Here is a 13,344-nt window from a genome sequence, read left to right as displayed (position 1 = left end):
CGTATGACACCTTACTCGACATGTTTTGATAAAGCGATACCAGAGTTGGCACATAACCGCGAGGATTATAATGCACTTAAGAGTATATGGTATGCGATATCATGGAAACGGCTAAGGGATGGATCCCGAAAGCCGCAGACAGGCTCAGCTCATGCTAGAGCACCATCTCACACGATTCCAAGCACTCTGCCTTCAGGATTGTTAAGGCCTGCTATAGGAGTGACTGATAGGAGATCTGTGTGTCCATTTTAGGGTTAGATATAGGTATACTATATCTAAAGCAAAGGGTGAGTACACCACCTTGCCCCAGCTGTCGTGCAGCCAGTTGTGTCAGTTTTAGTTAGTCAATCCAGGGGTGGCACAATACATGCTTCAGCCCCTGGGAGACTTCTGGGTGCACCTCAGCCCTGGGTACAGGGACTTGGAGAGGGCCCAGTGCCAATTCAGTACCTGAGTACAATTTGGATAGAGAGAACAGCTAGGCTGTGGGTCTGATTAGCAGGCCCACAGCCAGGGAAAGTCGTAAACCAGTGCAGCAAAAAGCAAAAAATCTGGGTGATCATAGGATTGCAGACCCTACTCTCCTACATGACCCCCCCCCAAACTTTGGGACAATAAGCTAACCTTGACCAGGTGAGTCTTCTTGCTCTAAGTGGAAATACCTGGAGAGCCCATCAGCATTGCTGTGATCAGTCCCAGGTCTATGCTCCACTGTAAAATCCATCCCCTGTAGGGAAATGGACCACCTAAGCAGTTTGGGGTTTTCACCCTTCATCTGATTTAGCCACAAGAGGGGCTTATGGTCTGTCTGAATGGTGAAGTGAGTGCCAAACAAGTAGGCCCTCAGCTTCTTCAGGGCCCAGACCACAGCAAAGGCCTCCCTCTCAATAGCTGACCAATTTTTCTCTCTGGGTGTCAACCTCCTACTAATGAAAGCAATAGGCTGATCATTACCATCAAAATTCAGTTGAGACAGAACAGCTCCCACCCCCAACTCAGAAGCATCTGTTTGGACAATGAATGGCTTGGAGTAATCTGGACTCTTGAGGATAGGTGCTGTGCACATGGCCTGCTTTAGGTCATTGAATGCTTTCTGACAGCTTGCTGTCCACTGAACTTTCTTTGGCATCTTTTTGCTTGTCAGGTCATTAAGGGGGGTCACTATGGACCCATAATTTCTGAAAAACTTCCTATAGTACCCAGTCAGGCCCAAGAAAGCTCGAACCTGAGTCTGGGTGATTGGAGGAGTCCAGTCCTTGATGGCCTGTATCTTACTCTCCAGTGGCTGAACCTGGCCTCCACCTACAAGGTGGCCCAGGTATACAACCTGTGACTGCCCTATCTGGCACTTTGTGGCCTTGATAGTGAGGCCTGCCTTTTGCAGGGCCTCTAACACTTTCCTCAGGTGGACCAGGTGATCCTCCCAGGTGGAGCTAAAGACAGCAATATCGTCAAGATAAGCTGCACAGAAGTCATCCAGCCCAGTGAGGACTTGATTCACCAACCTTTGGAAGGTGGCAGGTGCATTTTTCAGTCCAAAGGGCATTACCACAAATTGATAATGCCCTCCAGGGGTAGAAAATGCTGTCTTAGGTTTGGCTTCCTCAGCTAACCTGATTTGCCAATACCCAGCTGTCAAATCAAATGTGCTTAAGAAGTTGGCAGAAGCCAATCTATCTATAAGCTCATCTGCTCTTGGTATTGGGTGGGCATCAGTCTTAGTGACTGCATTGAGGCCTCTGTAGTCTACGCAAAACCTCATCTCTCTCTTACCACCCTGGGTGTGAGGCTTTGGCACTAGAACTACTGGGCTAGCCCAAGGGCTATCTGAGGGCTCAATGACTCCCAGTTCCAACATTTTCTGCACTTCAGTTTTGATGCAGTCTCTAACATGATCAGGCTGTCTGTAGATTTTACTCTTGACAGGCAGACTGTCTCCAGTGTCAACATCATGGGTACACCAATCAGTTTGGCTGGGTGTCAGAGAGAACATATGTCGAAAGGATTGCAGAACTTGCCTGCAATCCTGTTGCTGATGTTCAGTGAGGCTGCCACAAAAGACAACACCATCAACTGACCCATCATCAGGATTCTGAGTGAGCAGGTCTGGGAGAGGGTCACTCTCTTCCTCCTGTCCCTCATCTGTGGCCATGAGCAAGCTCATGTCCTTCCTGTCAACATATGCCTTGAGCCTGTTAACATGGAGCACTCTGAGAGGGCTCCTGGGAGTTCCAAGGTCCACCAAGTAGGTAACCTCTCCCTTTTGCTCAATGATGGTGTGGGGCCCAGACCATTTGTCTTTCAGAGCTGCTGGGGCCACTGGCTCCAGCACCCACACCTTCTGTCCTGGCTGGTACACAGTCAGTACAGCCTTTTGGTCATGCCAAGCTTTTTGAAGTTCCTGGCTGGCCTCAAGGTTTTTAGATGCCTTTTCCATATACTCAGCCATCCTGGAGCGGAGACCAAGTACATAGTCCACTATGTTGGTTGCAGGCTTTTTGAGAGGTCTCTCCCATCCTTCCTTCACCAAACACAGGGGTCCTCTTACAGGATGCCCATACAGAAGCTCAAAAGGGCTGTAGCCAACCCCCTTCTGTGGGACCTCTCTGTAAGCAAACAAGAGGCAGGGGATCAGGACATCCCATCTTCTCCTAAGAGGTTCAGGTAGTCCATGAATCATCCCTTTCAGGGTCCTGTTGAATCTCTCAACAAGCCCATTGCATTGTGGATGATAGGGTGTGGTGAACTTGTAGTTCACACCACACTCTTTCCACATGGCAGTCAGATATCCTGACATGAAGTTTGTACCTCTGTCAGAAACGACCTCCTTAGGGAAACCCACTCTGGAGAACACTCCAACTAGGGCTCTTGCCACTACAGGGGCTGTAGTGGTCCTAAGGGGAATAGCCTCAGGATACCTGGTGGCATGGTCCACCACCACCAGTATAAACTTGTGTCCTGATGCTGTCTGGGGTTCCATTGGACCAACAATGTCAATCCCCACTCTTTCAAAGGGAACCCCCACCACAGGCAGTGGTATGAGGGGGGCCTTTGTTGTGCCACCTGACTTACCACTGGCTTGGCAAGTGACACATGAGCGACAAAACTCCTTGGTATTCTCATTCATATGGGGCCAGTGAAAGTGTGAGACAAGCCTGTCCCAAGTCTTTGTCTGACCTAAATGACCTGCAAGGGGAATCTCATGGGCCAAGGTGAGAAGGAAACCTCTCAGAGACAAGGGGATGACCAGCCTCCTGGTTGCACCAGGCTTGGGGTCTCTTGACTCAGAGTACAGGAGTCCATCTTCCCAGTATACCCTGTGGGCACCTGTGGCATTCCCTGCAGCCTCAGCAGCAGCCTGCTGTCTGAGGGGTTCAAGGGAAGGGCAGCTCAACTGTTCCTTCCCCAGGTCTGCTCTGGAGGGTCCCCCTGAGCCCAGAAACTCAACTTGATCAAGTTCAAACTCTTTAGGCTCAGTTTCCCTCAGCTCTTCTAGATCAGCCTCCTCAGAGACTTGATCCTCAACCTGGGGCAAGGGGGAAGGCAAAGCCTTACCCTTACTGCTCTTCTTCTTGGAAGGTGTCTGGTCCATAATTTCAGGATCCAGCACCTGTTCAGTGGGGCATCTTCTGGCCTGTGACCTAGTCACAGCAAGCACATGTGCTGGCAAGCCTAACATCTCCATGTGAGTCCTCTGCTCCACTTCTGACCATTGTGATGACTCCAAATCATTGCCCAACAAACAATCAACTGGGAGGTCTGAACTGACTACAACTTTCTTTTGTCCCTTCACTCCACCCCAGGAGAAAGCTACAATTGCCACACTATGACTAGTAGTGACATTGCTGGCATTGGTCACCAGGAAATCAGTACCTGGCATGATCTGTCCAGGGTCCACAAAGTTAGGTGTCACCATGGTGACACTGGCACAAGTGTCCCTATAGGCCTGAGCCATTTTGCCATTAATCAAAGGTGTCTGCCTGTATTTGCCCAAAGTATTGGGACTTATTTCAGGGGACATATCCATATCCCCTGTACAGACAAGGACAGCCTGGGTGAGTGTGCCAACTAAGTTGTCAGACCCCTCAGTACCCAAGGTTAACCCAACTAATGCCTTGGGAGTGACACTACCACTACTGACTGTACTAGGGGGTGCAGTTGCTTTAGGAGCTGTAGTGGCAGGAGTTTGTCCTCCTCCTCTTTTGGTGCACTCACTAAACCAGTGAGATTTACTTTTGCAGTACTGGCACCACCTTTTTGACTGGCCTTCTTGAGTCTTCTTTTTCTGGGAAGCCTGACCCCCACCCTCTTTGGTTTGTTGGGGACCTGGTGAAGACTTCTGGTCATTTTGCTCATTCTTAACATTACCCTTCTGGTCTGCTTTCTTCTGACCACCCTGGTTCTGGTTCTGGTTCTGCTTGATCCTTGTCCTGACCCATTTGTCTGCCTTCTTTCCCAATTCTTGGGGAGAGGTCAGATCTGAATCAACAAGGTGCTGGTGCAGCAACTGGTTCTGACAATTGTTCAAAATTTGTTCTCTCATCATTAGATTATACAATCCTGTGTAATCTGTAACCTTGCTACCCAGCAACCAGCCCTCCAAAGCCTTAGTGGCACAATCCACAAAATCAGACCAGTCCTGAGACTGAGTTTTCTGGGTGTCTCTGAACAGCAACCTGTATTGCTCAGTGGTTAAACCAAACCCATCAACCAGTGTATTCTTCAGGACCTGGTAATTGTTAGCATCCTCCACTCTTGTAGTGAGGAGCTTATCTCTACCTTTACCATCAAAGGAGAGCCACAGTATAGCTGCCCACTGACTCTGGGGAATGTTCTGCACAGTGCAGGCCCTCTCCAGAGCAGCCATCCATTTCTGGATGTCATCCCCTTGCTTAAAGGGGGGCACTATTTTAGTCAGGTGTTTAGTATCTAAACCCTTCTCTCTATCTCTTGGGAGATTGCTGCCACCAGTGGGAGCTAGCCCACTCATCTGCTGCTCTCTTGCCAGGGCAAGCTTCTCTTTGGCCAGGGCAATTTCTTCCCTTTCAATCCTCAGTTCAGCTTGTCTCATCCTAGCCTCATGCTCCTTTCTCTGAGGGGAAGTAAATCTCCTCTGTGGAGGATTCCTTCTCCCCTGAGAAGAGGCATTAGAGTGCAGAGATCTATTGGAGTCCCTAGAAAGAGATCTATCTCTCCTAACTCCAAGGTTAGGCCCACTTCGGGTTAGTACTGGGGGGCCCCCAGATCCTAGCCCAAGTAAGTCTAAGTTGGTCCTAGTTAGCCTTCTGACTACCTCAAGACCCTTGTCTACCTCATCCCCAGAGAGTACCTCCTGATCCTCCTCCTCAACTGCTGAATCAGTGTTGGGGAGGTCTGGATCCCCAGAGGTTCCCTCTAAGGCTGGCATGCTCTCATGTAACTGAGAGAGCTTTCTGGCATCATATGTCTCTAAGAGACCTATCAGAAAGGGAATGGTGGGGTTAGACCCCTGCTTCAGTTTCCTGGAGACACAGATTTGTCTCATCTCCTGAAAACTGAGAGCTGCATATCTTGAAGTGACCTGTGGAGGGTCAACACTGACCAGGGGAGTCTCAGTAGAGTCCCCCTGAGTCGACATGCTTTTCTAGTGAGGTGTAAGTGGTGCACTTACCTACACTATATGTTTGCCTACTGATCCCTTGCTAGAGTTGTAGTTTAGGGTGTGCTAGGCCCTAGGAGCTACAACAGCTGGTTCAGTAGAACTCAGAGTATTCTAAGCTAAGTTATATGTACCTTTAGTACTTATGTGATCTTTCACAAGATATTCTTAGGGCATGTGTGGTAAAACAACAGCAAGCTCAAATCCCAACCGCTGCTCACCAATGTGGGAAGTTGGCCTGATGTGCAGTGCTCACTATTCTAGTGATCACTATATATCAGTCCACACAACCCTTATTGATGATTGGTTGTAAGTCAACCTTATAGACCAGCTATCCTAGTAGCATGGATACGAGCAGTCTAAGGCTAAGACTCTAGAGGGCGTGTTAAGCCAGCTGTTTTACCATCACATTACCCCTTGAACACCCAGTGAAAGGACACCACACAAGTGTTATGAAAATAAACAATGTATTTATTAGAATCACAACAACCCTGTACTCTTTATGAGGACAGGGTGCTAAGCACACAACAAAACTCTTACGAAAATACTTTTAAGTTAGCACGTTACACAAATGCCCGAGGGGCACGAAAAACCATATACGCTAAAAGTGGAATGCGAATTACTAGTAGGTAAGTAACAGTTCTAATAGGCTTTGGAATCGCTAGGACTGGACTAGGGAATCGTTAGATTACTACTAGGAGGCCTAGGGGATTCGGGTGCAGAGTGTGCACTCTCACGCGGGATGCGGGACAAAGTCTATGGAAGCTAGAATTCACAAAGTTAGTGTTCACGGGCGAACCCGACCTGGTAGGGAGAAAACGACAGTGGATCCTGACCCTTGGATAGTGAGGCTATGCTGGGACACCGGAGTGCCGAAGTTACCTAGCCCAGGGGCTGCAGCTGCATAGGTCTGAAAAGACGTCGGGGATCTCGTTGCCGGACCAGGAGCCTGGAAGGAAGAAGTTGCTGGCAGGCGACCAGTGAAGAAAAGTTCGATGGATCCAAGCCTGGATCAAGGAAGAAGAAAACCTGAAAGCAGAGGGGACCAAGTTCTTGAATCACTAGCCAGTGATTAAGTGGGCACCAGGATGGCACCGGGCGAAGTCACCGCAGTCAGGTGAGTGGGCGCTGCTGGGCTCTGCAGTCTCTCGGACCAGGAGGCGTTGTCGGCGACCAGGATGGAGGTGCGAGCTGTCCCACGAAGGATGAAGTCGTTGGCGTCGAAGTTACCCAGGATTGGGCAACAAGCCTTGGCTAATTCAAGCCCACGCGGTGGACTCAAAATGGCGTCTTGAGTGGACCAGGAGGGTCCGGGGTGCTCCTCTTCTGGAAGGGAGCAAGGGCCAGTCTGGAGCAACCAGACCAGCAGCAGAAATGTCGTCGGGCGTCGTCAGGAAGGCCACAAGCCAACGGGCTAGTAGCCAAACAACGCGGTGAGCAGCGGAAAGCAGAAGGGCCCCACGCAGATCGTGGAGATGCTGGGGGGCTGCACTTCGGAGCTGGAGCTGCTCAGAGTCGGGGCTTCTCGGACCCCAAAGCACTCACCAGTAGATTACTCGGCGGGCTTGCTGGAAAGAAGTCGTGCAGTCTTGCAGATGGCCGGTCCCTTGAGGTCTCGTCGCACCCACGGTTCTCAGCTGGGCTGTAGAGGTGGGTAGAGGTCAGAGGTGCCAGGGAAGCCGGTTCTCGTCGAGCTGGGCAGTCGGATTCCGGAGGAAGGACTTACAGCAGACCGCAGTGTTCTTAGATGGTGCCTGCGGATGCAGGGTGACTACTCCTTAGTCACAAGGGAGAAATCTTAGGAAGAAGTCTTGAGTTCCTTTCGCAGAAAGTAGTTTCAGGATTCAAAGATGATCTGATTTGGAAGGGGGCCAGTCTCTACCTTTATCCTGTAAAAAGGGGCTGGCACGCGACTAAGTCCTGCCCTATGGGTGGGACTAGGAGGGGGGTGGTTACACCCACTTCCTTGGCGGGCTTTTCCCCAGCACAGGGTCTGGAGTGACCCTGGAACTGGTTCCAGCCAGCCTATGCACAGTGAGCACCGGGGTGCCACGTGCAGTCACCTTCCTCTAAAGCCCTGCCTACCTACAATACACAAAACCCTGTCTGGGACGGTGCTGGCACCGCCCCTGGCAGGAAACCCTTTGTCCTTATCTCCTGCTCTGGGAGGACTCCCAGCAGCAGGAGGGCAGACTTGTGTCTCGGTGGCAGCATCCATTTTGTGGATGCTAAGGCTCTGTCTGACTTTTAACCGGGTTATAGGTTACAGGCATGTCGTGTCCCTCTAGAAGGGTGGAATGCTAACCCCGTCGCCAGAATTGGCGAGGGGTTAGTATTCCAATTCGTATGACACCTTACTCGACATGTTTTGATAAAGCGATACCAGAGTTGGCACATAACCGCGAGGATTATAATGCACTTAAGAGTATATGGTATGCGATATCATGGAAACGGCTAAGGGATGGATCCCGAAAGCCGCAGACAGGCTCAGCTCATGCTAGAGCACCATCTCACACGATTCCAAGCACTCTGCCTTCAGGATTGTTAAGGCCTGCTATAGGAGTGACTGATAGGAGATCTGTGTGTCCATTTTAGGGTTAGATATAGGTATACTATATCTAAAGCAAAGGGTGAGTACACCACCTTGCCCCAGCTGTCGTGCAGCCAGTTGTGTCAGTTTTAGTTAGTCAATCCAGGGGTGGCACAATACATGCTTCAGCCCCTGGGAGACTTCTGGGTGCACCTCAGCCCTGGGTACAGGGACTTGGAGAGGGCCCAGTGCCAATTCAGTACCTGAGTACAATTTGGATAGAGAGAACAGCTAGGCTGTGGGTCTGATTAGCAGGCCCACAGCCAGGGAAAGTCGTAAACCAGTGCAGCAAAAAGCAAAAAATCTGGGTGATCATAGGATTGCAGACCCTACTCTCCTACATTCCGGTCCAGGGAAGAAATGGCTTGGCAGTTTGGGCTGGACTGTTCCCATGAGGCACAGGGTCATGGCTGATTTGCATATGGCCATGTCTGAACTGGGGTGGCTTGGTGAACAAAAAAACTAATGTATTTAGGCCCAGATCTCTGTACTGGGGTGAATGTATGACATTGTTCTGCATTCTGTCCATCAATTTTTTTTTTGCATTTGTCACCCCGAGTGGGACGGGTATGCTCAGACGTGAGTCCCGTGCTCTCCACTCCACTGGAGTCAAGCTATCCTGGCTGATGACGGCTGATAGCCAGAAAACGGTCCTAGGATGCTTGATTCCGGTCCAGGGAAGACATGACTTGACAGTTCGGGCTGGACTGTTCCCATGAGGCACAGGGTCAAGGCTGATTTGCATATGGCCATGTCTGAACTGGGGTGGCTTGGTGAGCAAAAAAAGATGGATTTAGGCCCAGATCTCTGTACTGGGGTGAATGTATGACATTGTTCTGCATTCTGTTCATCATTTGTTGTTTTTGCATTTGTCACCCCGAGTGGGACGGGTATGCTCAGACGTGAGTCCCGTGCTCTCCACGCCACTGGAGTCAAGCTATCCTGGCTGATGACGGCTGATAGCCAGAAACCGGTCCTAGGATGCTTGATTCCGGTCCAGGGAAGAAATGGCTTGGCAGTTTGGGCTGGACTGTTCCCATGAGGCACAGGGTCATGGCTGATTTGCATATGGCCATGTCTGAACTGGGATGGCTTGGTTAGCAAAAAAACAATGGATTTAGGCCCAGATCTCTGTACTGGGGTGAATGTATGACATTGTTCTGCATTCTGTCCATCAATTGTTGTTTTTGCATTTGTCACCCCGAGTGGGACGGGTATGCTCAGACGTGAGTCCCGTGCTCTCCACGTCACTGGAGTCAAGCTATCCTTGCTGATGATGGCTGATAGCCAGAAACTGGTCCTAGGATGCTTGATTCCAATCCAGAGAAGTCATGGCTTGGCACTTTGGGCTAGACTGTACCCATGAGGCACAGGGTCAAGGCTGATTTGCATAAGGCCATGTCTGAACTGGGGTGGTTTGGTGAGCAAAAAAACGATGGATTTAGGCTCAGATCTCTGTACTGGGGTGAATGTATGACATTGTTCTGCATTCTGTCCATCAATTGTTGTTTTTGCATTTGTCACCCCGAGTGGGATGGGTATGCTCAGACGAGAGTCCTGTGCTCTCCACACCACTGGAGTCAAGGTATCCTGGCTGATGATGGCTGATAGCCAGAAACCGGTCCTAGGATGCTTGATTCCGGTCCAGGGAAGACATGGCTTGGCAGTTCGGGCTGGACTGTTCCCATGAAGCACAGGGTCAAGGCTGATTTACATATGGCCATGTGTGAACTGTGGTGGCTTGGTGAGCAAAAAAACAATGGATTTAGGCCCAGATCTCTGTACTGGGGTGAAGGTATGACATTGTTCTGCATTCTGGCCATCAATTGTTGTTTTTGCATTTGTCACCCAGAGTGGGACAGGTATGCTCAGACGTGAGTCTCGTGCTCTCCACGCCACTGGAGTCAAGCTATCCTGGCTGATGACGTCTGATAGCCGGAAACCGGTCCTAGGATGCTTGATTCTGGTCCAGGGAAGACATGGCTTGGCAGTTCGGGCTGGACAGTTCCAATGAGGCACAGGGTCAAGGCTGATTTGCATATGGCCATGTCTGAACTGGTGTGGCTTGGTGAGCAAAAAAACAATGGATTTAGGCCCAGATCCCTGTCCTGGGGTGAATGTATGACTTTGTTCTGCATTCTGTCCATCAATTTTTGTATTTGCATTTGTCACCCGAGTGGGACGGGTATGCTCAGACGTGAGTCCCGTGCTCTCCACGCCACTGGAGTCAAGTTATCCTGGCTGATGACGGCTGATAGCCAGAAACCTGTCCTAGGATGCTTGAATCCGGTCCAGGGAAGACATGGCTTGGCAGTTCGGGCTGGACTGTTCCCATGAGGCACAGGGTCAAGGCTGATTTGCATATGGCCATGTCTGAACTGGGGTGGCTCGGTGAGTAAAAAAAATGATGGCTTTAGGCCCAGATCTCTGTACTGTGGTGAATGTATGACATTGTTCTGCATTCTGTTCATCATTTGTTATTTTTGCATTTTTCACCTCGAGTGGGACGGGTATGCTCAGACGTGAGTTCCGTGCTCTCCACGCCACTGGAGTCAAGCTATCCTGGCTGATGACGGCTGATAGCCAGAAACCGGTCCTAGGATGCTTGATACCGGTCCAGGGAAGAAATGGCTTGGCAGTTTGGGCTGGACTGTTCCCATGAGGCACAGTGTCATGGCTGATTTGCATATGGCCACGTCTGAACTGGGGTGGCTTGGTTAGCAAAAAAACGATGGATTTAGGCCCAGATCTCTGTACTGGGGTGAATGTATGACATTGTTCTGCATTCTGTCCATCAATTGTTGTTTTTGCATTTGTCACCCCGAGTGGGACGGGTATGCTCAGACGTGAGTCCCGTGCTCTCCACCTCACTGGAGTCAAGCTATCCTGGCTGATGATGGCTGATAGCCAGAAACTGGTCCTAGGATGCTTGATTCCAATCCAGGGAAGACATGGCTTTGCACATTGGGCTGGACTGTACCCATGAGGCACAGGGTTAAGGCTGATTTGCATAAGGCCATGTCTGAACTGGGGTGGCTTGGTGAGCAAAAAAACGATGGATTTAGGCTCAGATCTCTGTACTGGGGTGAATGTATGACATTGTTCTGCATTCTGTCCATCAATTGTTGTTTTTGCATTGGTCACCCCGAGTGGGATGGGTATGCTCAGACGTGAGTCCTGTGCTCCGCACTCCACTGGAGTCAAGCTATCCTGGCTGATGACGGCTGATAGCCAGAAACCGGTCCTAGGATGCTTGATTCCGGTCCAGGGAAGACATGGCTTGGCAGTTCGTACTGGAATTGTTCCCATGAGGCACAGGGTCAAGGCTGATTTGCATATGGCCATGTCTGAAGTGGGGTGGCTTGGTGAGCAAAAAAAGATGGATTTTGGCCCAGATCTCGGTACTGGGTTGAATGTATGACATTGTTCTGCATTCTGTCCTTCAATTGTTGTTTTTGCATTTGTCACCCCGAGTTGGACTGGTATGCTCAGACATGAGTCCCGTGCTCTCCACGCCACTGGAGTCAAGCTATCCTGGCTGATGATGGCTGATAGCCAGAAACCGGTCCTAGGATGCTTGATTCCGATCCAGGGAAGATATGGCTTGGCAGTTCGGACTGGACTGTTCCCATGAGGCACAGGGTCAAGGCTGATTTGTATATGGCCATGTCTCCACCGGGGTGCCTTGGTGAGCAAAAGAACGATGGATTTAGGCCCAGATCTCTGTACTGGGGTGAATGTACGACATTGTTCTGCATTCTGTCCATTTATTGTTGTTTTTGCGTTTGTCACCCCGAGTGGGACGGGTATGTTCAGATGTGAGTCCCCTGCTCTCCATGCCACTGGAGTCAAGCTATCCTGGCTGATGACGGCTGATAGCCAGAAACAGGTTCAAGGATTCTTGATTCCGGTCCCGTTTTTGCATCCCTCATATCGTTCAAAGAATGGGAGTGACGCAGAGAAGTCAAAGATCACTTCAACTTTTTGGACTTCTTCTAATGAGATTAACCTGAAGAAATCCGGCGTCACTACACAGATCAATGTGAGAGACTCCAAGGGTGTACTTGAGCTCTCCCTTGTGAACGAGACCTGGAGTGGTGTGAAGTCGCTTGACTAGTGGTCTAAGGATTCACGGCCCGCTCACGGATGGCCTTGGGGTTCACAGTATTGTACTCTCAGGCTGTGAATTCATGGTCCTGATCCAGAACCAAGACACACCAAATAGGCTGTCTGTCACAAACATCTGTCTGTGACAGGCACCACAAGCCTGGAACCCAGCAGGTTTCACTGGTAACATGTCCAAAATAATAGTAAGAGAAAACGGCACACTAGTCGACATCAACAAAATGTTAAAAAAACAAGTACAAAAATGACTGTGGGGAGCTCGTAGGGATCCGCGCTGATGGTGCAGAAAAGAAGGACCTGAGGTCAGCAAGCTGGGGTAGCACCTATGTAGGAAGACTGCACGTCACTTCCGGCATGGACGATGATGACACCTCATGGATTTGAACAACACCATCTACAGTGCACAAGAGAATTGCTCAAAAATTTCAGAATCAATGCTGATTCCTTGGGAATATTCTAAGGTAAGGAATCGGAGGCTAGAAGTCGTTTTCGGATAAACTCTTTACATTTATCAATAACATTATATATATTTACATCATTAAATAATGTTACACTGAAAATAACCTCAAGAGGTACTTACGAATCTGAGAGCAGATTAGAAAGAATTCCAAAAGGTGAATCTAATGTCTCTTTTTCCAATGAAGTAAAAGATGTTTGCACTGTAAAATTAAAAGACATGTTTACAATCTTCGGGGCTCTGTTGCTCCTAATCAATTGACTTTAAACCATTTTCAGGTCTGCATTTCAAGTCAATCTAATTGCCAGTGCAGGAACCACACATATGTGACACACAAATAGACCTTTGCATATACTACTCAAATGCTAGCAGCCCAGAAAACTTGTATAATTTGTTAATATGACATTCTGCAGCAGTCACTGAACATGATGACACTGAGTGCTTAAATGGCAATGCTCAATCCAAACCCCACCAGTTCCCAAAATATTCAAGTGCAGTAAACATGAAAAGATTTAGGGGTCAAAAGAAAACATT

General features: G+C 49.5%; 1 protein-coding gene across 14 annotated transcripts in view; it reads right to left on the bottom strand.

Moving 5' to 3' along the window:
- LOC144773261 (uncharacterized) overlaps positions 1-13,344 on the bottom strand; it is a 7,170,044-nt gene that overhangs the window by 2,887,445 nt on the left and 4,269,255 nt on the right. For all 14 annotated transcript variants that reach the window (XM_078658159.1, XM_078658161.1, XM_078658167.1 and 11 more), the window contains one exon: positions 12,934-13,012. In XM_078658159.1, coding sequence (XP_078514285.1) covers positions 12,934-13,012 — 79 coding nt within the window. The remainder of the gene's footprint in view (positions 1-12,933; positions 13,013-13,344) is intronic.

Source organism: Lissotriton helveticus, chromosome 8 (assembly GCF_964261635.1).
Source record: "Lissotriton helveticus chromosome 8, aLisHel1.1, whole genome shotgun sequence".
NCBI lineage: Eukaryota > Metazoa > Chordata > Amphibia > Caudata > Salamandridae > Lissotriton > Lissotriton helveticus.
This window is presented reverse-complemented; position numbering and strand designations above follow the sequence as displayed.